The sequence below is a fragment of the Mus pahari genome, chromosome 23, assembly GCF_900095145.1.
Source record: "Mus pahari chromosome 23, PAHARI_EIJ_v1.1, whole genome shotgun sequence".
In the NCBI taxonomy this organism is placed as follows: domain Eukaryota; kingdom Metazoa; phylum Chordata; class Mammalia; order Rodentia; family Muridae; genus Mus; species Mus pahari.
The window spans coordinates 7,919,817-7,943,665 of NC_034612.1; the positions used below are offsets into that span (position 1 = coordinate 7,919,817).

Here is a 23,849-nt window from a genome sequence, read left to right on the forward strand (position 1 = left end):
GGCATCACACAGTGGGAACTGCATGTGTTCTAGGGCGTCAAACAGTGGGAACTGCATGTGTTCTAGGGCATCACACAGTGGGAACTGCATGTGTTCTAGGGCATCACACAGTGGGAACTGCATGTGTTCTAGGGCATCACACAGTGGGAACTGCATGTGTTCTAGGGCGTCAAACAGTGGGAACTGCTACGCAGAGCCTCTGGAGCTTAGCACTGCATGCCTCCTCTCACTCTGTGTTCTCCATTGTGAGAAGAGCAGAGTTACCCGATTCCACACAGTCAGGACTGGCTAATCAGTAGAGTCGCCTCCATTCTGCCTGGGGCGGAGGCTGTTTAACACGGCGCACCTTGGCACCTGGAGTGTTAACTACGGACACAACTTTCACTTTCAGCTGAGGGCTGACGTGACCAGCACGCTTTCCTCAACAGAGCTGGATGCAGCACACACAGCTCAGCACAGAGAGCTCCCACGGACTCAGACACGCAAAGCTCCTCTATCATCACAGCCACTCTCTCTGAACACCCCCATACTGTCGACCCTCTTCTTCAGTTACACTCTTCTGTGTATGACCAGGCTAGCCAACCCTTGTCAATGGCATTGGTGCAACCACAGTCCCCTAACAGCAATTCTGGTTTTCTTGAATTCATTGTCCCTTTCTTTCTGCCCTGTTAGTCTCTGCTCTGAAGTCCACTTCCCCACTGACCCAGCACACACCTGGAACTGCAGTGCTGGGAGGCGGGGCATCAGTCTGACAGTCTGAGGTCAGTCTGAGCAACGCAGCAAGACCAGGCTGAGCAGCGACCTGCCTCTGTGCATAAGACATAGAGCGGGTTCTTGGAGAGATCATGTATTTGGTCTTGTTTTTAAAATACAAATTAAGACTACTCACATCGTTACGTCTCTTTTGTTTATAATTATGTGTATGCCGGTGCGTACTGACTACTGAGCCGCCTCTCCTTATATACCCTTTCATCTTCCTCCAGACCTAGTTTTGATTATGTGTTTACTCCATGATGGCTCCTCTGCTGGCTTACTGGCCAAAATTCTCCGTGCAAGCACTGGGCAGTTTCTTTAAGCCTTAAGATGCATGCCCAGGTCAGCATAGCCTAGACTCAAGTGACCTTCTGACCTTCACTGAGTACAGGGAAGCAACACAGCCATTTCCCCCTCCTGACCTCTTTCATAATTGGTACACATGTTTTTGTAGAAGCAGGAGGGCCTTTTAGAGTGCTGTAAGACGGAGAGACACTTCTGTTTCCCCGGGTAATCATTACCTCTGCTCACCAACGTCACATCATCAACATCAGAAACCAGAAGCTTTGCTAAGAACACAAGGCAGCAGCTGGGCAGCTGTGACAGTGTCTGCTTAGCCTTCACCCTGTCCCCCCAACCCCAGTCTGCACATCAGTAAAGAGCTTAAGGGAGAGACACATAGACACCAGACCAAACCATTTATCAGTGAACACAGCTCCATCGCAGTACTTTTCAACCTGAGAACTGCAGACTTGAGGAGTCAATACCTTTGTTATGAGAATGTTTCATGCTCTAGCTGGAGGTTACCACCCAGAGGGAAAAAGAGTCAATAAAGTCATGCACACTGAGCAAGTGCTTCCCAAGCCTTGTACAGCATCATGGAGCCCTGTTAGCAGCATGCTTAGAGTGATAAAGCAGAAAGTTCCTTACTGTATGGACCGGATTTCTGAAGGCATGGACAAAGTCACCCATGAAAATTTAACTGTCAACTTGACACAGCCTAGAGTCACCTGAGAAGTGAGTCTCAATTCAGGAACAGCACAGAGGGTGTGATGGGAGCAGGGTGGGGATGTGTTGACTGCTAATGGACATTGGAAGGCCCAGCCCACTGTGGGCAGCACCATTCCCTAGCAGGTAGCTCTAAGTGGTGTGTGAGTGAGCCAGCAAGCAGCATCCTCCCTGCTTCAGCTCCTGGGACTGGGAGGTGTAACCCAAACAAGCCTTTTCCTCTCCACTAAACTGCTTCTGGCCAGTATTTTGTCCCAGCAACAGAAAGGAAGCCATAAACTTCGTTCAGACCACCCACCCACATCCACACAATCTGTCCTCACACCCTGGCAAAGAGCAGCTGACCTTTTCAGGCACTGTGTTGAGCTGGTCCACACTCACCACAGGAGTACTAAGGGAGATGCCAGCAACAACTATCAGAACCAAAGCAAATCAGTTCTCAAACATACAATATTTAAGACTCTGATGTGGCTTCCAGCATTGGGTGACATATAAAGAGGCAGGCTGCGTGCTTGGCTCCTGTACTCCCCCAACACAGTAGGTTCAGGGGGAGTCGTGCTATTAGCTGAGCCTGGCTAACATGCACTTCCTGTTTCAGTAAGAAATGTTCGGTTTTAAGAAAGAGACCGCAGTGGAGTCGCACATAAGGAGAACTGACTAGACAGGCACAGGCCATGTCACATGGGCCGAGGACAGGACAGGACAAGCTGACAAGGGATTGGAACCAGCTACCTAGACAACACTAGGGATCACACTTGTGCACACCACTAATCTCTACAACCGTCTCCCCCTTCCCATCTCTAGAGGAGCCAGCTCCATCCCACAAGGGCTTCTAACCCAAGCACATAGCAAAATGGGAGCCCAGGTCCATGAACAGGTCCCCATCCCTGGTCTGAGCAGCCTGTCCACCCCTCCGTGCTTGGAAGAGACCTTAGGGTGAGGAGACACCCAAAAGGCGGCCCCCATATTCAGCTGCATCCCAGGCCCCACCCGGAACAGAGCAACAAAGGCAGCAGGGGGCCTTCCCCAACACCAGCTTACTCAGCAGAAATGTGAAAGGGCGCAGACAAAGAAACACTGTGTCTTTCAAAGCACATCTGAGAAGACAGTGAGTGAAGGCCGAAGCCCCCCAAGTAGGCAGGGGCGGGTCCTGGCAGATTCCCCGGCTCCCTGCTCAGTGCCTCCACCTTGATGAGCAGCAGCAGGGCTACTGGCACTCAGCACTTGTCCTAGACCAGGAAGTCATTAGCAGTGACATGAGTGACGAGGGCCAGGCTTTGGAGGAGACATAAAGGCTGCTGAGCAGCTGTGGACAGGCACCCATGCCAGTGTGCAGCATGTCCCTCCTACCTCCCAGAGGAGGCCAGCCAGAGTGTGGTAATGAAACTGCACATAGTAGAAATGGGATCTAAATGAGTTTAAGCTGATTTATGTTAGCTTTTGTAAAGATTACTCGGATCTGGAAAGCGCTACCACTGTGAAGTAGCGATGACAGTCCTTAAGAATTCCGCCTAATGGTGCTTGTGCACAATATTTATATTCCTCGGCATGGGAACAAGGACCATAATGGATACCATTTTTGTTTTATTAGGGATGCATATTTAAATTAATCTGCTATTTGCCTAAACAATTAGCTGCTTCTGTTTGTGTGCACAAAGCCAAAACTGCAATTAGGCTTCCATCAAAAAAATAAGTCCCAACTAAAACTGTCCCTGCGGGGCCATCAGAGCTCAGGGCAGAACTTCCCCAATTACTTCTCAGCACAATGGTAATTACCTTAACTGCCTGAAAGGTAAATAACCACTCAACTGGTTTTGGAAACACATACTGGCCGTGCCCTCCCCTCTGATCTGCTCCATGTACCTGTGGTTTAAAACAGGCTACAGTGTAGACAGCCACACACTGGGTCCTTCAAGCACCAGGTCTCTGTGGTCTCTGGAGCCTTCCCTTTGAGGACACACCCTCTGTGAGTTCCGGCCTCTTGAGCTTGCACGGTTAACACCTGAAGCTCAGCCCAGCATCAGGACAGCTAAACAGACAGGATCAATTAGCTGTGTTCAGAGACACGGAATGAGGCTGACAACTTATACAGGCAGCTGGCATGCCTTGTTCCCGCTATGGAAATAAATGCTTTTCTCCAATCAGTTAAGAAGGACGCAGAAGGAGTTCTACACGGGAAAAACATTTTAACAGAAATTTAAAATGCACCCAGAGCACTCACTGCACATAAAGATGCACCTCTTCATCGACTGCACACAGCACACTCGGCTCAGGCTGGACACATGCATCGAGTCAGAGGGTGAAAGCTGGCTCTCTCAGACATGCGAGCATGCACGCACACACTCGGTGTCACTGTATCTCTCAGACATGCGAGCGTGCACGCACACACTCGGTGTCACTGTATCTCTCTGCCTTGTGTGAAGAGATCTCTCCGTGAATCTGGAGCTCACTGCTCTGGCTAGGCTCCTGCCCACTGGGGCTGGGGTCACAGCACATTTGAGAACTACACAGCGAGTCCCTCACCCACTGAGCTATCTCCTCAGATCAGGAGTCCTATCAGTGTAAGCAAAAGTCCTGAGGGCTGTAGGGCAGAAGGAAGGAGCCTTCCCCCTCTGCTGCTACCTCCGGAGGAAAAGCAGTGGTGGGAAATACTCTGGACGGAGCAGTTTTGATTCTGACTGTGCTCGGGGGCCAAGGTTAGGACAAAGGAGCAGAGGCTGGAGCTGGGATGACCAGGGCAGCAGAGGCTCAGGAGGGAGGAAGGGAAGATGGGTTCCTACGAGCTCTCAAGCCCGAAGCCTGGAGGAGGCCAGACCTGAGTGACTGTAAGAAGGCACAGGGCATCTACGGCATCCAGGAGAGAGGACTTCAGAAGCTGGCCAGGATGGATGCTGGGCATTCAACACCACGGAAGAGACTCACTTGCTGTCATTCCCACTTCACAACGCTCCCAGTCTTTTCACATGCAATGCTATTTAAAACAAAACAAAACAAAACCGCACACACACATACAACCTGTTGCTAGAGGCCTGCTCCAGCAGTGTGTTCTGGACCCGAGGAGGAGATGTGGGCTCAGTGACTAACGCCAAGCAGGCGCACACAATCACACTTGGTGGATGAGGCAACACTCCAACAGCTTGGCCTCCTACACCTTATACCCCTCAGTATAAAAACTGCAATGCGGTTACATCCTGTTTTCCTTTAAGTGAATGATTACAATAAGTCAAAAATGAGAAACAAAACAAACAAAAAACCCAGCACACTTCCCAACACCCTTACATGATTAAGTGTTTTATGTATTATAAGTGAAAAACAAATTATTTCTAAGGAGCCATACACATTCATGTCTAAGCAACTTGTTACAGAGTAACAAGGTGTAAGCAAGCATGGGGTTCTTCCCAGCCCGTCTCTAACCAGAAGGCTACATTTTGCAGTTACAAAGAAAAAGAAAATCAATCATTTTATTATTTATCTTAAAAATTAATCTTGTGGGCTGGTGAGATGGCTCAGTGGGTAAGAGCACCCGACTGCTCTTCCGAAGGTCCGGAGTTCAAATCCCAGCAACCACATGGTGGCTCATAACCATCCCTAACAAGATCTGATGCCCTCTTCTGGAGTGTCTGAAGATAGCTACAATGTACTTACATATAATAAATAAATAAATCTTTAAAAAAAAATTAATCTTGTTTTTAAAAGTCTTAAAAGAACCACAATGTAAACTTTCATATAAAAAACAGTCATTTCTACTTTAAATCCTCAGGGTGTACACCTATCCATTTTTTTTTTTTTAACTAAATCATATCCAAAAGCCAAAGGCAAAGATGGGTACAAGAAATTAATCATCACCCTGGTCACCAGCTCAGCTTTGCAAGAAAGGCACGTCGCTTAGTAGCAGCTGGGCTGCCATTGTCTTAGTCCCTGACTTCAAAAAACCCCTTGCTCAACTACCAAGAGTGTGCTTTTCTGAACTTTAAAATGTTCCCCAAGATTCTCTACAACAAAGCCACTAACAAAAACGTCTTACCCTAGCTATGCTAATGGTCTACATCTCTAAGTCCTTTCTGAGGCTGGTAACTGAATCATTATCTGCCCTGAAGCAGTCCCTGCAAAGTCAGCCACTCTTGTTGGAGGTTCCAGTGGCTGCCCAGTGAGCGCTGGGATGCCCCTCAGAGTTTCTGGTGAGCTTAGAGATTAGGAGGGACACTCATCATGGTCATGCTGACCGGTGAGTCACAACAATCTGTTGCACACCTTTATGATAATCTGATTCATGATGAGATTTTTTTTCTCCCAATCATAATCTGCATCATTTTATAGGGGATATTTAATTCTGGTGGGCAAAATTAAATTAGAAACTCAAATTCTAAAAGGTGCACCGATCAGTTCAAGTGAATTCAACTCTGACAGAGTCCAAAACAATCACTGTCACAACCTCCCTGGATCAGGACCAGGCCATTCCCACAGGGCAGGCGCTTCAGTAAAGGCCGCTGTCCTTGCTCCCCTTCTTTTAAAAGGCTGCTTATTTCTAACAAGAAACATGGTCTGCCCCAGTTAGCATAACAGTCAACCTGCCACAGCCTAGGGGCACCAGAGAAGCGAGTCCCCTGGCTGGAGAGCTGGTTCAGTGGTTAAGAACATTTGTCGCAGCTAGGCGTGGAGGCGCATGCCTTTAATCCCAGCACTCAGGAGGCAGAGGCAGGCGGATTTCTGAGTTCGAGGCCAGCCTGGTCTACAAAGTGAGTTCCAGGACAGCCAGGGCTATACAGAGAAACCCTATCTCAGAAAAAAACAAAAACAAAAACAAAACAACAACAACAAAAAAACCCATTTGTTTGTAAAGGACTCAGGTTCAATTCCCAGAACCCATGTGGCAACTCACAACTGTCTGTAACTCCAACCCCAGAGGCTCTGTCTTCTTCTAATCTTCTTAGGCTTCAGCAGACATGTGGTCCGCATATATACATACACACACACACACACACACACACACACACACACACATACAGCAAACCGTTCATACATGTAAGACACATCTAACAAAAACAGTGTTAAAGAGGGGGTCTCGGCTGAAGAACGTCTATGGGGAATGGTCTTGTTTTTGATGTATAAAGGAGGCCCAGCCCACCGTGGGCGGCACCACTCTCTGGGTAGGTGGTCCTGGGCTGTATAAGAAAGCCAGCTGGTCTTGGGCCTTGGTGTGAGCCGTGGTTCCTGCTGTACTTCTCTGGCTATGAGCTCCCTGACTGGCGGCGATGCTGTATGGGACAGCGAGCAGGCCCATATCCAGATTCCTGCCATGACTTCCCTTCATAACAGAATGTGACTGGAAGTGTAAGCCCAGTAAACATTCTTCCTGAGTTGCTCTCGGTCGTGACATGGCTACACAGAACTTGGAACCCTCCAAGTTAAGCATACTTCGGGTTGTATAGATGTGCTAACAGCTACTGAAGCAGAAGACAGGGATATGGGCTCAGGACATCTGTCATTTCTATTTTTTGTGTTAACCTTTTCTTAAGCAGACTTTAAGCTGTCATGTGTTTGTGTGTGTGTCTATGCACTTGCATGCTTGGTGCCTACAGGGTCAGATCCCCTAGCACTGGAGTTACAGGTAGATGTGACCTGCCACACAGGGGCTTTGACCTGAGCCTGTGTCCTTGGAAGGGCAAACAGTCTTCTTAACCTGTAAGCCTTCTCTCCACCCCCTCATGTACAGCTTTTAGAATACAATTTTATGGGTAATTTCTAGCAAATTAAAAACAGAAGGCCAGGCATGGTGGTGCACGCCTGTACCTGTAGCACTATGGAGGCGGAGGGTCAGGTTCAAGCTGGGCTAAACAGTGACACTGGAGCCAGGTGTAGCAAATAATGGAGTCTACTTCAGCTGTTGTTATCCCTGCGTCTCTATGGAAACACGTGGCATAAAAATTGTCTGATGCAGTGAATGGAGCTGGTATTGCATGAGACTTTAGTCCGCCTCAGTTCTGGGCCTCTTCCTATGTTTTCACTTCTTAGTGGTATCTTCAATGAATGAGGATTTTCAATTCTGATGAAGTTAACATTTTTTTTTCTTTTGTAATTTGTGGAGTTTTGGTCTAAGGAATCTCTGCCCAGACCAAAGGCATGAAGACTTTCTACAGTTCTCCCGCAGTTTTCCATCCATCACTACAGTCTACTCTGAGCAGCTTGCCTGCAGCCATCAAGTGGGATGGTAGGTATATGCGACCGTGTGTACTTAAATGCTGTCTACTGAAAAGCCAAGGACTTCACGCAAGTAGCCTAGAACCTCTGCGGCAAAGGGAAGGGTGGTGACACCAGTGTAGTCTGTGGGCTTCCTGTGACCTGCCAGTGCACAGGTCCACTCTGGTGCAAATGACGCTGTCTCGATCCCTATGGTTTTTAGAATAAATTTTAAGAGTTAAGTGGATCGTCTAGGTTGGAGCTCTCTTTTGGCCCTAGGGTGTGGTTTTCATTGTTGCTGTTTGTGTTTGTTTTGTTTTGTTTGTACTTTTAGGTCTTACACGTCAGCTGTGGTGTACCCATTTCAGCTTGCCTGGAATATCTGTCAGTCAGGTGAGCAGGTTATATTTCTCCACGCATGGCTTTCTTTAGTCTCTCAGCATATTCCACAAAGTTTTCAGAAATCTTACCATAGTTTGTTGAATAAATCCTCAACTTCCTCATACATTTTTCTTGAAAAATATTTTTTCATACATTGTGATAACATTTTTTCCTGCCAGTTCTTCTCAGATCTCTCCTACCTTCTAATCCATCCATCTTTTCCTCTTCTCATATTTATAATGCAAACTCAGTTTCTAATTGTTTGCTGCTAACTTGAATACAACTGCCTTTTATGTATTCATGCTAGGCCCAGGGACTCAGCTAGCATACTATATGGGTTTTAAACATAAACTATCTATGGGTGCTTTTACTTCACTTCCTCTGTGCCTAACTCTTATTTTCCTGCAGCCCACAGACCTATGCAGCACCAAGCCAGAGTGCAGCAGGACCTGGTTTCTAAGAAGCCACTGCTGGGCATCATCAGTGATGGATTGTCAAATGCTCTTAAGCAAATAGAAAATGTTCTGTGCTAGCAAAGGTTTTGGGGGATTGGTTGGTTGGTTTTGGTAACCACCAAGAAAAAAATAGCTTCTACATATGTTCTACCCCATAATGCTCTGCTGTCATGGTGTGCAAGGCAACTACTCACTCTTAAAAGGCTGTTTAAAGAATAAAAGTATCTCCGGGTCCCTGGTCTAGGCAGGTTTCTGTCCACCATGCTCTCACTGCTGTCTGCAAACCTCACAGCCCACACGCTCGATCCCCTTGCCTGGCCAGGTGCTGCCCACGCACTGGTGCAACTTTGGGCCTCACCTTTGTTGTTCTCTGAGGAACGGCAAAACTCAAGGTTTAGAGTGTTTTATTTAGGTTTTGAGATCCTTGTAACAGAAGGGCTGGAGAAATGCCTCAGTGTGTGAAATCCCTGCCACATAAGCATGGGGACATCAGATACTGTGCACAAGCATGCACATGATGCATATACATGGATGCACACACATGTGCACACACAGAGACTTAAGGATAAATCCTATTCCAAATGCACAATCTTGAAAAGGGACAAAAGTTTTATGTTTGACTTGTTACTCTGAAACAATTTCAAAGTCACAAGAAGCCATGTGACCTCTGTCCTCATGCCCGTCACCGTGTAAGCACACCTTTCATGAGACCCAAGCCAGGATGGCTCAGTCCTCAGCTGTCCTCTCCCTGAGCCCAGAGGGCACGACGCAGCTCAGCTCAGTGCACACAAGGCCCTGGGTCTGACACCCAGGACAAGAAGAGATCAAAACGAAACATGCAGCGCAGCTGACTGTCCTTTAGTCGAGAACAGCCTGGAGAGACTGTCCTAGCTCTCCATGTCACTGACCGCCCAGCGAGAGGGCAGCCATATAATGGACTAGCCCTCCATTTGGGTTTGCCCTTTACTGCTGCATGACTGTGTGGGGCTTGAAGGTCATAGCTGCACTGAGCAGCTCCTGCTTCACCTTCACATGTGTGGTGATGATGTCAGTAAGGCCCTCGCTACAACAGAATCGGCCTCGCTGCCCCACCGCACATACGCTCCAGTCTTTAATTGATGTTACTCTTTGGAACTAAAGGAAGTTCTGATCTCGCCTCGTGCTTACCGCTCCTTTTAGCATAAACTACTTTTTCTCCTGATCTAGTTTCTATTCACCAAACAGCGACGGCTTTACTCCTAGCATCCTTCATGTGCATAAGAGCTGGCGCCCCAGCTCAGTGTTCCTCTCCTTCTCTTCTTACCCCTCTCTTCCATCAAGAAAGGCTGGGGACTCCTGCTTATCCAGTGGGTCATCATCTGTCACTGCCCTTACTCAGGTTGGTACTCAAACTGGCCAGATCTGACTGATGGGACCCCATCAGGCTAGCTCCCATGTTCACTGTACAGGATATGCCTTTACAATCCCTGACCTCGCCCTTCCTTCCCCACCCACTGGCCACAGCAGGCTGTCCCTCCCTGCAGCTGACTCCTGCAGCTGGAGCCCTACCCTCGAGAGCAGGGCTCAAGTTGTGGGTACTGCTACAGGGCTGCTGACCTTCTAGCCAGGACACACTGTGCTGGTCCCCTCTCTGCCGCTCTGATAAAACCCTGATCAAATGGAAACGCTTGATCTCAGCTGGTGGCTGTCCACATTAAGGGAGGACAAGGCACACTTAGCTCCCTCCCTCCTCAGTGAGAAAGCCAACATGGGAGATAGGCCGGCAGCAGGGGCAACGGGAAAGCCCCAGGTGGTTCACTTATAGTTGCTTCAAGAAACATCTTTGCATTTACCTTGAGTAATGTATTCAACAACAAAAATTCTGACAGGACAGATGGTTCTCCCTTACCCTGAAGCGTCAATGCGCCTTGTTGGTGAGAGGCTGAATTTAGCAGTCCTCAGAGCTCCAGAGGCAGACAGGAAGGGAAATGGGTTTCCAAAATGGTTTTCCAAACCGTTCTCTGTGAGGAATCTGCCCATTACCCTGCTTTGCTGACACTTTAGACAGGGTAAAGAGCAGAAAAGAGACAGTACGAGCAGGTCCTGTGTGCTGCCATCTGTGGGGTGAGCATAGGGTACCAGAGAGGCCACACCGCCACGCCCAGGCAGAGGCCCCTTACGGTTCAGTGTCAGGGAGAGAGGCACAGAATGTGGAATCAGTGTCACTATTGGGGCGTCCTGTCAGGTACCTGTGACCTGCTCACTGAGAGTGAATGACACAGCATATCTGGAGTGACTCTGGGCAATGTATGTTGATTTACTACACGTTTTCAATAACAACTCACTTCAAATAGCGGATCACTCTTAGCTCTGGAAAATAAAAGGCACATATATATTATCAAAAGAGTTCTCCACAAGCCAGGCGTGGTGGCACACGCCTTTAATCCCAGCACTCGGGAGGCAGAGGCAGGTGGATTTCTGAGTTCGAGGCCAGCCTGGTCTACAAAGTGAGTTCCAGGACAGCCAGGGCTACACAGAGAAACCCTGTCTCGAAAACAAACAAACAAACAAAAAAAAACAAAAAAACAAGAGTTCTCCTCAGAGCCGCCTGCCGGCTTCCTGCCTCAGGCTCACACAGCAGGCTGAGGGCTGAGCTCCCCGAGGGCAGGAAGACAAGCCTTCCAAACAACAGTGGGTCAGCAGCTCAACACAGTACAGTCCACCGCCCTGGGATGTGCCGGGTGTCAAAAGTTCAGCGTCTCAGAGGCCTGTCTGGTCTACACAGAGAGCTTCAGGATAGCCTGGACTACACAGAGATTTCCTGTCTCAAAAACAAAATGGTTCAAGGTTCAATGTCTTTAATTTTAAACCATTTCAGCTCTGGACTCTGCATTTAAAATTTGTAATACACTGTGTGTGTGTGTGTGTGTGTGTGTGTGTGTGCGCGCGCGCGCGCGTGCGCATGTGTGGTGGTCAGGAGGGAGCTTGGACTTGGTTCTCTCTGTAATCACATGGCTATGGGAAGAGCACAGGCCGGCAGCACGGTAGTTTATCAGCAGTCACTCCACACCTAAGTCTGTCAATTCCCCTGACTATGATAAAACCGTGAGCAAGCCCACCGCTGTGCGACAGTGTGACTGCAGAAGTGTGTCCTGTCTTCTAAAGGACGATGCCTGGTGGTTTTCGCTTTCTGTTGGAAAGAAGCCTCAATTCCGTGCTCTGCTCCTGAGCCTCAGGCAGTCGGGATGGCAGGCAAGAGCCGATTACTCACAGTTTAAGGGAAAAGTGACAAGAAAGGGGCCCATGAGTAGAAAACGACTCCACAATCCGTGGTCAGAGGTGGAGGCAGCTCACAGCTCACATGAGAATCGCAATTTATTTTGCTCCTTTCCTAAAACTTCAGCACCAGTCACAGAAAAGAAGGAAGCTGCGGACTGGATTTAGACATCACCATCAAACACACTGGCAAAGCCATCAGACAACTCACTCTGTTTAAAACCCAAGCACCAAGTCTCCAGAGCTATCGCCACCGCCACAGTCACGCGCCGCCCTGGAGTGCACAGACCTGCTCTCACCTCCGCTCATCCACTGGGACATGGAAAAAGGTTTCCAGGCTCCAGCCAGACAATGAGGCCGTGCGTGCGCATGTACACACGTCTGTGTGTGTGTGTGTGTGTTTGTGTGTGTGTGTGTGTGTCAACCACACAAGGTGCCACAGGAGGAGTTGAGCTGCCTCGCCCTGCCTGGAGGCCCCAGAGAGCCGCACTGACTCATCAAGGTTGAAGCTGATGCCCCCAGGTCTGGCCCCTTCTCTCTACCTCGGGCAGACAGGCCCAGAGCCTTCTTTCCTCATGGAACAAGCATCTACTTTCCTTTCTCAGCAAAGCCTGAGTTCTGAAGAGAACCTCAAGTGGGAAAGGGGCCCCAGCGCACTGCCATCCCTAATGTCATGGCTTGAGGCCAGAGGCAGGCAAGCATGGAGCAGATGGAGTCCTGGCAAGGTCCCCGCTGTCCCTGCACTAGCAGCTGCTCATTACTCAGAGCCTTCGCTCGCTTTAGCTAATGCTCCAGGAAAGCATTCTGATTTGATTCATTTCGGGACGGTAACGTGCAGCACAATTAGTGGTAAAATCAAACTGGAGAGGGGCCAGTGCTGACAATTGGAAACAAGGCACAAGAAATATGAGGCCAGTGGGTTGGAATTCAAAAAATCACAACTGTGGCTCTCCTTGCCAAGTCCCAGCCCCCAGGTGCGTGTGCGGGCTCCTCGGGGCCCAGCTCTAGAAAGGACTGGCTGGAGGGCTTTCTCCTCGAGTCTCCTTCAGGGAGGCCCCTGCTGTGGAGAACGCATGCAGCAGCTTCAACAAGGGGTCTGAGCCTCAGTGGCTTCAAGAGAGCACCTAGGCACAATGGGAAGGCTGGAGGTCACTTCCTCCACAAACTGCGCGCGCGCGTGCGCGCGCGCACACACACACACACACACACACACACACACACACACACACACACACACACACACACACACCCCGCAGGCTGGCACAAGGCCCTTTGCCACAGGGCTTGTGCCCAGGAAGCACCAGCCACTGCTCTTGGAGGGGAACAGGGAATGTGCACTTAACATTTAGACCTGTGAGGCCTGAGTCAGCTCTTAGGGTTGTCAGTCTGTCACCCAGGTGAGACTGGGGACAAGGCCACCTGGGTTGGGAAAATGACCAGAAGGTGCCATCTTCCACAGAAATACTGACAACATGACCCAGCTGGAGGATCCACTGGAGGAGAAATAGTCTGCACCCCTAAGCGGATGGTGCCAAGGTTCTGAAGGATTGCAGTTTACCTCACAGTGAAGTGGCTGCCCACCAACGTGACTGGAGACCCCAAAGCACAAGCTGTGAGCACGGACAGCAGACAGCTCAGCAGTGCCCTGAGCAGACCTGTCTCATGGTGCTAGAGACCATGGGTACTCAGGTCAACTTTCTACTGATCCATAGCGGATTCAGTATTGATGAGGACTTAACTGCATGTGACACAACCACAAAGAAAACACAAGGACCACAAGTGGCAGGTGTGCGTAAGAAACTATCAAACCCTTCCAACACTATGTGCCATTCCCTACCAAATCCACCAATAACCCGATCCGAGAACAGAGGCACGGCTCACACCTGCTGGAGAACAGAAGACAGCACGGGATCTGTACTCTCCCACCTGGAGACCCTTCCTATAGCAACCGATGTCCCTGCACACACATGAGAGGACATTTGTGCAAAGCTTCTCTCTACAATGCTGCTTCTGAGAGCAAATGCAGACACACTGCTTTTGGGTGAGCCACAGGCTGGCACAGATGATCACGTAGGTGTGAGAAGGGGGCTTTCAGGGTCACTTTGCCACAAAGCCAGAGTGGGCACTAGAGGGGTGGCTCAGTGGTTGGAGCACTGTCTGCTCTTCCACAGGACTCTGATTTGATTCTCAGTATCTAAATGGTGGCTCACAACTGTCTGTACCGCCAGTCCCAGGGACACAATGTCCTCCTCTTGCTTCGGAGGGCACTGCATGCAGATGGCACACTGGTACATGCAGGCAAAACACCTACACATATAAAACAACAAAAAACCGAAAGCCGAGCAACTGACAGGAACATTTCTGAGGACACTTCAGCAGCATGCCTGACGTGACACTGAGCATGTCCGCCTTCAGCCCAGCAACGGCACATTACAAATATGGGAGCTGTGTAGATACGATGAAGAACTTCCTTTATGGTAAATACTGGAATACGGATTTTCAAAACATAGTTCAAATAGTCACTTAAAGACCCTAACTTATTCAGAAGTGGTGGACGCTTCAGTGCACAGCATGGCACCACACAACACTGAGGAGAGTAACACAGGTCACCCAGGTGTGTCACTTTGTTAAGAACAAGACACACAGTGTACCACACTGGACTAGAAGCAGAGAGCGCCTAGAAGTTGAAGGGCACTTTCAGCAGGCTTTGTTTTTTACCATGTATGTATGTATGTGTATATATATATATATATATATATATATATGTATATATGTATATATACATACATGTGATACACATACACACACACAAAATCTTTGTTGTTTAAATTAAATTTTAACTGATGTTTTTTTGAGACAGGTCCTCACCACGTAGCCCCAGTAGGTCTGAAACGCACTAAGTAGACCAGGCTGGCCTGACACTTGGAGTACCACCGCCTCTGCCTCTAAGTGCTGCTAGTAAAGATGTTCACCACTTCTGAATAAATTAGGGTTTTAACGTGAAACATTTGAACTATGTTTTGAAAACCTCTATCGAGTATTTACCATGAAGGAAGTTCTTCATCGTATCTACATTGCTCCTATACTGCTATGAAGATGGCCTCATCCATCTGAGCGAGCGAGTGCAGCAGTGGAGGAACACTACTTAGCATGCACATCCGTGTGCAGTCTCTGTGCACTTGCACACACTATATTTTCCCTGAAGCTCTATCTGCAAGCTAGTCAGATGTGGTGAGCCGATAGCAGAAACCTCTGGTTTCTCTGGAAAGTCAGATGTGTCAGCTGTTGTTTTGCAGGGGCAGATCAGTGAAGGGGTGTTTCACTGAAGCAGACACACGTGAAAGGATGTTCTGCTAAAGCAAGCATGTGAAAGGACTCGTGATGAAGGAAGGACTCTGTTAACGACATACGTGTATTGGTTGGCCTTACATTTAGTTGCTGAGCTCTGCTTGTGGTGATGCCAGAGAGAAACTCGCCAAAGAACTTCTCGTAAGTTTCCTATAGCTTCTTCCCCCTTCCTCGGCCCAACTGGCAGAGTGAAGTCAGCTAATGCAGACTCACATGGTGTTTTGCTGAGGCAAGACCCATGGGAGGACACGTGATGATGGAGGGAGTATAAATGGGACTGAACGGAGAGTGACTGCTTGCTTGCATAGCTAGCTTTGCAACACTTCGTTGGTCTGGAGTCTTTGGCTCCACTAATCTTCACTTCGTTGAGAGGCACTGTGTAGAACTTCTTCTGGCTTCCTTGCTCCCTTGGTCCCTCCTGCTGACTTGTGCGGATTGGCAGCGGCCTGGCTGTGTCAACTGCTCCATGTTTCTATCCTGACCCTACTGAACTGGACTGCTGGTGGATCCATGAAGGGCTTGCGAGTGGACAGAGCTGCTGCCGCTGACCTGTGAACTGAACTGCTGACTTCCTGACAATGCAGACTGAAGTTGCTGCAAAGAACAATTTCTATCAGGTCCACTTCTCCCATATCCTAATTACCTTTCTTTTCCACTACCTCTGGTGGGAGGTGGGCTAGAAGGGACGTTAAAGCATTTAAGAACCCTTATTAAAAGTAAATGTTAGAAAATTTAAAACTACGGTGAGGCCAGTGCTCGATTTATAAGAGTCTCCATGTTTACTGTCAGGCTCCAGCAACAGCGGGGCTAGATAACACCAGCTATGGCTTCAACACCTCCATCCTCCAGCCTTCGGTTTCCCCACTGGTGGAAGTGTCTGTGCCAATCAAGTATGCAGGACAGGAAGTGCTGCTAGAGCATTCCAAAGCTACAAGGCCAGCTGGAGGCTAAGCAGCAAGCGTGAGGCTAGGGTGTGTATCTGAGAGCAACAAGCAAAATGGAAAAGCCTAACCACCGTAGACGCATCATGCCGCCGCTGCTCTGAGGATGCTGATTTTGAACCCAGGGCCTCATGTATGGCAGGCAAGTACCGTGCTGAGCCACACCTACAATCTCGACTTAGCTAATGACCACCTGTGGTATCTACTGTCATTAAACAACAAGAATAAAGTTCTACTCAATTTTTAAAATCTCTACGTTTACTCTTTTAGCTCTGAATTCTCGTTGTTAAGTATTAGGTGGTTACAAAGCTCCTTAACAGCTCCTGTAGCTCTGCTCTCTGAGCCAAATGACACGATGCTGCCTGCCGATCTGCAATGGACATCAGGACAGGGGACAGGCAGGAGACCATGTGAGAAGCGTGATCAACTCTATCAGCCAGCAATGCACGTGTCCCATCACTCCTCTAACAGTTTGCAAACCCACGGTCACTCCCACACACTCAGTATCTGTCCAGGCCATCAGGAGCCGTGCATGGGGTGAGTGAGTGGCAGGTGAAGGCAGGGGCTGACTTCCCACTTCTGCCCTCAACCGTCAGATCACCTCTCCATCCTTGTCACCATTCTTCTTAGACTCAGCCGGGGACACAGGAACAGCAGGCCGAGTACACTTGTTATTTTAAACTAAACAGAGCATTTGCTTAAGATGGTCTGCAGTCTCCTCATGCCTGGCACTGATGCCTGGCTCAGTGGTTCCAGGATCAATTAAACACCAGTTTTAATGGGTATCCTGTTCCAATGACTACTAATGCACAGGGTTATTGGCTAGATTCTTCACCTAAAAGCAGGAGGGAGTGCACAACCGTGTGTGTACGGAGGCAGGGGTGCGTGTGAATGTACATATGTACTGTGTATGGAGGAAGGGTGCGTGTGAATGTACATATGTCCTGTGTACGAAAGCAGGTGAATGATTATATGAGTGTGTGCATGCTCAGAGGAGGAGGGAGCAGCTGCAGCGACAGCACTGGGTGAGGCTTTCTCTGAGATGGGGGGGGAGACAGGGGACTGAGGTACTCACCATCCTCGTAAGCCGCCACTGCCAGCGAGCTGTTGATCCTCACAAAGGAGACATATGGCTGCATTCCAGGATCCTCCTCCTCAGACTCAGACTCCAGGAAGGGGGCCACATAGTCCCAGGTGCGGGTGTCCCACACCCGCACGTCCCCTGACGTGTATCTGGAAGAGAAGAACGTTCTTGGTTCCAAGAGAAATCTGGAGGCCATACATGGCAGCATGTGCGCTGGCCGGGAGGCGCTGTTCCTACAGTGGTTTGAATGGCTAGTGAGGAAGTTGTCGGCTGGACCGCAGAAGGCTGTGGACACAGCTGACCGCCTTTAATCCCTGCATTCGGGGGGCAGAAGCAGGCAGATCCCTGTGAGTTCGAATCCAGCCTGGTGTACCCAGTTCCAGGACAGCCAGCGCTCCACAGGGAGACTGTCACAAAGGAAATAAGGAAGGAGAATGAGCAGTGTGGCGTGCCCTCTCCAGCCTCATAACCAAGCTGTCCCCTTCACCCTTCCCACAGACAGAGTCACAGACAGAACCATGGACCCGTGCTGGCATCCCAGCAGGCATGCATGCAGAGACACAGATGCAGCTGGGACACACAGAGCCAACGAGCTCTTCACACCTCCTCCAGGAGCACAGCTAACTCGTTAGGGCCCCTAAGGACATCGAATCTGCTCCAATGACTCCGTGGCAGAGTCAGGCACTGCCACCTGCCTGTGAGAAAGTGGCGCTGCCCACTAAAAACGCAAGGCCCCAGTTGTGGCCTGCGGCTTTGACCGCTTGCTGGATAGCCCACTGTCTTAAGGCCTTCAGGATGACAGGGAAGCCAAGTGAAGGCGCACCCTGCTTGCCACTGAGAGTCCGTGTTCCTCCTGCTGATTCCCTCAGGTAAGGGGGGGGGAAGGGGGGAGAAGGAGCTGTATGTAGGGGACTCTGGAGTACAGAGAGGCAGGGATTCCAAGGGACAGTGTTCCTAAGGCCCTAACCACACTCCCTCAGAATCTCACTGCAGGGACAGTGAGTCTTGTCACTTCTGAAACCTAGGACATGATCATGTCTGACATGGCTACAGAAGGCCAGCCTCAGGTGAGACCCCATATCTATGTATCGCTGTGTGCATGCATACTGGATGGGGCACCTGTGTGACAGCTAGAGGACAAGCTGGTGGAGTCAATTCTCTTCCCACCGTTGTGCAGGTTCCAAGATGGACTCAGGACATCAGGCTATTTTAAACAAGAACTTCTTACTCCCTCGGCCCCATCAGCCACCCAAGGCAAGATTTGGCATTTTTGGTTGGTTGGTTGGTTGGTTGGTTGGTCGGTCAGCTGGTTTGATTTGGTTTTCAAGACAGGCTTTCTCTGTACAGTCCTGACTTTTCTAGAACTCCATCTGTAGACCAGACTGGCCTTGAACTCAGAGATCTACCTGCTTATACTGGGATTAAAGGTGTGTACCACCACTGTCTGGAAAGATTTCCTAATGAGACAACTGTGAGTGCCCTAACTCAGGGTCATTTTCTTTATAACACTACAGCATGCCCTCCCACCCACGAATCTACAGTAAACCTGTAAACACGTAGGTTACATAGCCCCCAGGTCATCCTGTGAGCTCACTCAGCAGGATAGGGTCCAGACAACTCTGTCAAGAGGGCCACACAGTAGAGCAGCTTCCCCACACCTGATTGCCACTATCATGATCACTAATGCTCCTAACTGTCTTTTACTGTGGCAATGCATTCCTAAAGCTGCACACTGCCATGGCCCACACAGACCACAGCCACAGGGTCCAGGCTCTTCAGGAAGTGATCTGGATGACCACACTGATGACCACACTGATGAGGAACCCCACAAGGAGCTGCTCCCCACAGTGGCACCAAAGCACCAGCTCAGCCCCCTCAACCTGACTCCATTTGTTCACTGGAACAGCCCGCTTGTTTCCACTATAGAGATGACAGGAAGGCTGGCATAGGAGTCCAGACTATGAGTCTATTCTCCAGACTCAGTTCCACATGAAGAAGGGAAGACACATGGCTCAGGAAAGCAAGATGAAGAGAAACCATGAGTTGTTCTTGCTGCAGACAGCCCTGGTTAGACTCTTTGAGCACATCCACAGCCTTCATGCTGTGTTTCGTGATGCCCCACTGGGGATACAGTAGGAGGGGCAGAGTGTGAAAAGCAGGCTCTGGGGGACCAGGGCTACAGCTCACTGCCTTCTCCAGAGAGTTCTGAGGTAAACCAGCAACAACCACCACAAGGAAAACATGTTTCACCTTTAAGCTGCACAGGGGAGTGCTGTGCAAGACAACTACTGCTATGTTCTCATCTGAGGAATAAGCAGGGGAGGAGGGCAGAGGAGGAGGGAGAGGACCCCACAGGGCAGGGGAGGAGGGTAGGGACTCACAGGGCAGGAGAGGAGGGCAGGGACTCCACAGGCCAGGGGAGGAGGGCAGGGACTCAAAGGGCAGGGAAGGAGGGCAGGGACCCCACAGAGCAGGGGAGGGCAGGGACTCACAGGGCAGGGGAGGAGGGTGGGAACTCACAGGGCAGGGGAGGGGGGCGAGGACCCCACAGGGCAGGGGAGGAGGGCGGGGACTCACAGGGCACAGCTAAGTCATAACACTCACACTGCCCCTGCACACCAAGACAAGCAAGCTCCTTCTGAGCACTGGCTCCCAGGCTCCTGAGCTCCTCACAGACTCCTGCCTTGTCAGCGCTGTCACCAATCCCATCATAGGACAAACCAGGTTCTTCCAACACTGACTCACAATCCTAGTCACACCAGGAACCATCGGAGGCTCTCTACCCATCCTGCCTGCTGACTTAGGGCTCTGTGCTATCGCCACTGGCCATTCGTGCAGGCCCATCCTTACTGGGCCTGAACCTCTGTACCTCATGCACAGCTAATGCTATAAAGAAGTGACGTCTGGAGAGAGCAGGTCACTGGCAGCACCCTCCCCTCCCTCCCAACCAGCAGCCCCCACTAGTAGTGGGGAGTGAAGTACCCAGAACACAGACGATCTCCTCAGACTTTAGTGTCTCCTTCCAAACTGTCTGAACTGTAGCTCTGGGAGACATCAGGCAAACCCAGTTATTTGCATAAACATGGAATTTTGCAGACAGCCACTTGAATTAACTCTGTTCTTCAAAGCTAAAGAAGCATGAGAATCAGGCAGTTCGCCCTGATAGGGGCAGATTTCCAATCTGAGGAGGAGCTGCAAGACCCATACGCAGGCTCTGACAGCTAAGGAAGAGAACTTGGTGCTGCTGAGCCCTGCTGCACACAGGCACTGTCACCAGTGGACAGCACTGCTCAGCAGAGGGCCCTGCACAAACTCCTGAGCGTGGTCTGGGTGTGCTTTCTTACACTGGCCAGGAAGAGCTAAGGAAAATGCAGGGACGGGGGTGAAAAAGGCTCCAGATGTCGCCATCACTGCCCAAGGACAATTATGCTCAACCAATTCAGACACTCCTATGACAGTGGCACCGTCACAAGCACTCACACTGGAAGCCTCTGGACCTCCGCGCCGATGGCTGTAATCACAGTGTGCACAGTACAACTACACTCTATTAGCTGCTGTAAGAGCACAGGACAACTTAGGCGGTCTCTTCACAGTGAGACAGGATGGACCCAGCTGCACATGGACAGGGACATGAAGAACCAAGCGCTTTCCCAGTCGTGCTAGGCCTAGCAAAACTGAGGTCAGAGGTGACCACTGACTCTTTATTAAAAGAGAGTGGCACCAGCTCCCATGCCAAGCTCCTCAGTACCAGGGCAATTGCCAGTTTAAAGTGATTACAACTCTAGAGCTTTCTCTACTATGTGCTTATGTAAGAAGATTTATTCAAAGCAAGAGGCCACAAGAAAAGTGGGACCAGTGCCACCTGACCTAGCCTTTCACTCCATGTGACATCCAGCAGCAAAGGGTGCATCTGTTCCCCAGGGCCAGCTCTTAGTCACTCAAAACCAATGTGTTCGGGGTTCTTCCAAGCCACCTGGATAAGTGGAGGAGGATTTAGTGAAGAATGCTGAGGCCCAGAGTTAAGTGGGCTCCAACTGGGCCCAGGCCTCCCTCAGTCTGCTGCCAATAAGTTACTCCACACCCTGAAACTACGACTTTCAACAGACACTGCTCACAAGTAAGTGAAACACAAGGAATTCATGGTGTGCACGGTATGGTCAGCTGGGCAGGACACAGTTCCCCCACATCTCCCCAGACGCTCTCCATCAGTCCCACCACCCTGTCTCATGGGCAGTCAGATACCAGTAACCAAAGCCCCAGAAGAGGGCACCAGAGCATGGGGCTGGGCTGACCCAAGACAGCCTTCCACACTCAATTTCATATCCTGGGTAAGTATACACAAAGATCAATGGAATCGGGCTGGAGAGATGGCTCAGCAGGTAAGAGCACCGTCTGCTCTTCCAGAGGTCCCGAGTTCAACTCCCAGCAACCACATGGTGGCTCACAACCATCTGTAATGGGATCCAATGCCCTCTTCTGGCATACAGGTGCACATGCAGACAAAGCACTCATACATAAATCTATAGATAGATAGATAGATAGATAGATAGATAGATAGATAGATAGAAAGATAGAAAATTGGTGGAATTCCTGCCTCCGTGGGACCCTGTTTCTGCTGCCCCCAAGTGAAGTTCCAACTCCCTTATGATCAGGCATCAGCAGTGCACACACAGTCCACGGTTCTGAACCCTTGGATCCCTGTGCCAAGGCCTTGGCTGTTGTGCTTGCCCCGACTAAGAAGACAGGCGAACCCTACAATGGATTACTAGGAACCAGTGGTGCCTACAGTGCAGAGGGACTCCACCACCCCGTAGAGCACCCCTAAGTGCTGACAACCCTTGGGAGGACCTGGCCTGGTGCCGGGCCTATCTGTGGTGCTCTCCATGGTGTCCTGGCCCCTGCCTCCCATCCTACCGCCCAGCATCTCCCATGCAGTTCCACAGCTACTAGCAGCTGCAGCTTTTGTGGGCCTAGGAAGCGCTCCTGTGCAAGATGTGCTCTGAGCAGTCCGCCCATGCTGACCGTGGCCCGAATGGGGATCTGCTGGCTTGGACCTGGAAGGGAAAAGCGGCTGAAAGCTGCTGAGGTACAGCTCCCACACAGAGGACGCCTACACCCGCAGCACAAAGGTCTTGAGAATTCTACCCTTGCTCTGTGCTTCTGCTGTGATCAATAAAATCCAGGGTATTTACTGTTTTCTATAGAACATGACTGCTGTATTGCACAATTAACAAAATGAACTCAGACCCACAGTGCAGCCACTCTGTGGAAATGCACTAGAGCAAACATCGAGGGGAGCGTAAGACGTAGCAATTGAAAAATAATGAACATCTTAATGGCCCTTGTGTGGTACATGCACTGCACACTTACAACTGCTTTCCATACATCTTGGTTAATGACAATCAATAGAGTCAGAGTCGATGATGATTATGCAGAGTTATTGGAGCTGTGGCCCTTCCCATAATTCCCTGGAGAAGCCGAGATGGATAAATGCAGCCATGAGTTCATCAGTATTTATTAAGGACATTCTGGAGCGCCTTCATTAAAGATGTAATAAATGCAAAGCTCTCCTCCAGTCGCGTATCAGCAGGTTACCTCAGACTTATTTACTAGAAAAGCACGCATGCCTCACGGCAGAAAATAAATAAATTTCAAAGTATTTTTAAAGAGCGATCCCTAGTGGGTCGTGCCGGAGCCCCTTATGGGAGCAGTCCAGAGCCATAAGCAGCAGCACAAAATCCATACAAGGCGAGGCTGGGAGGGGACGCCAGGAGAAGGCTCTCTGAGAAGGAGAAGGCTGGAATGCACGTCCTTGTGTAAGGATGGGTGACAAGGACATAACAGAACCTTACCACCAGTCTACACTGAACAAACCCTGCTAGCCCAGGAGCCTTCTAGGAAACCAGCAGAGCACTGCCACACCTCAGACCTTCTGTTCCAGAGCAAAAGAGATTTTAAAATTTAGGGCAAATGCACACTGCTTCCAAACACAGCCTCCTCCCCTGATCCCGGCGCACAGTCAAAGCAAAGGAGATCGTTCAGTCACTGAGAAAGTGGAGAAAAGATGCCTGTCATTAAGTTCCTTTAACTTACCTTGGGCAACTGTGTTTAGATGTGCATTTCTAAGTGTAATTTTTCACTGTAAATAACCATTGCCTGAGACAGATGACACCAAGCAGCAATTCAGACCTCAAAGCTTAGGACCCAAAAGAGCTCCAGGTCCAAGGGCAACACCCAGATCCAGATCCTGTGGATGGATGACAGACTAAACCCGCAAGAGGCCTGCAGCTTAGACACAGCCAGGGTTCACCTGGCGGCCAGGAAGCGGCACTATTTCTCATCAATCTGCTCTAGTGAGCTTGACTCGAAGGCAGCGGTTCTCACGCTGTGGGTCGTGAGTCCACTGGGGTCACACACAGACACCCTGCATGTCAGTGGGGGTCACAC

At 49.9% G+C, this 23,849-nt stretch overlaps 1 protein-coding gene across 1 annotated transcript in view; it reads right to left on the bottom strand.

The window, feature by feature from the left end:
• Fbxw8 (F-box and WD repeat domain containing 8) overlaps positions 1–23,849 on the bottom strand; it is a 97,178-nt gene that overhangs the window by 36,269 nt on the left and 37,060 nt on the right. The window contains exon 5 of the mRNA XM_021186721.2: positions 17,394–17,551. Within this exon, the coding sequence (XP_021042380.1) occupies positions 17,394–17,551 (158 nt within the window). The remainder of the gene's footprint in view (positions 1–17,393; positions 17,552–23,849) is intronic.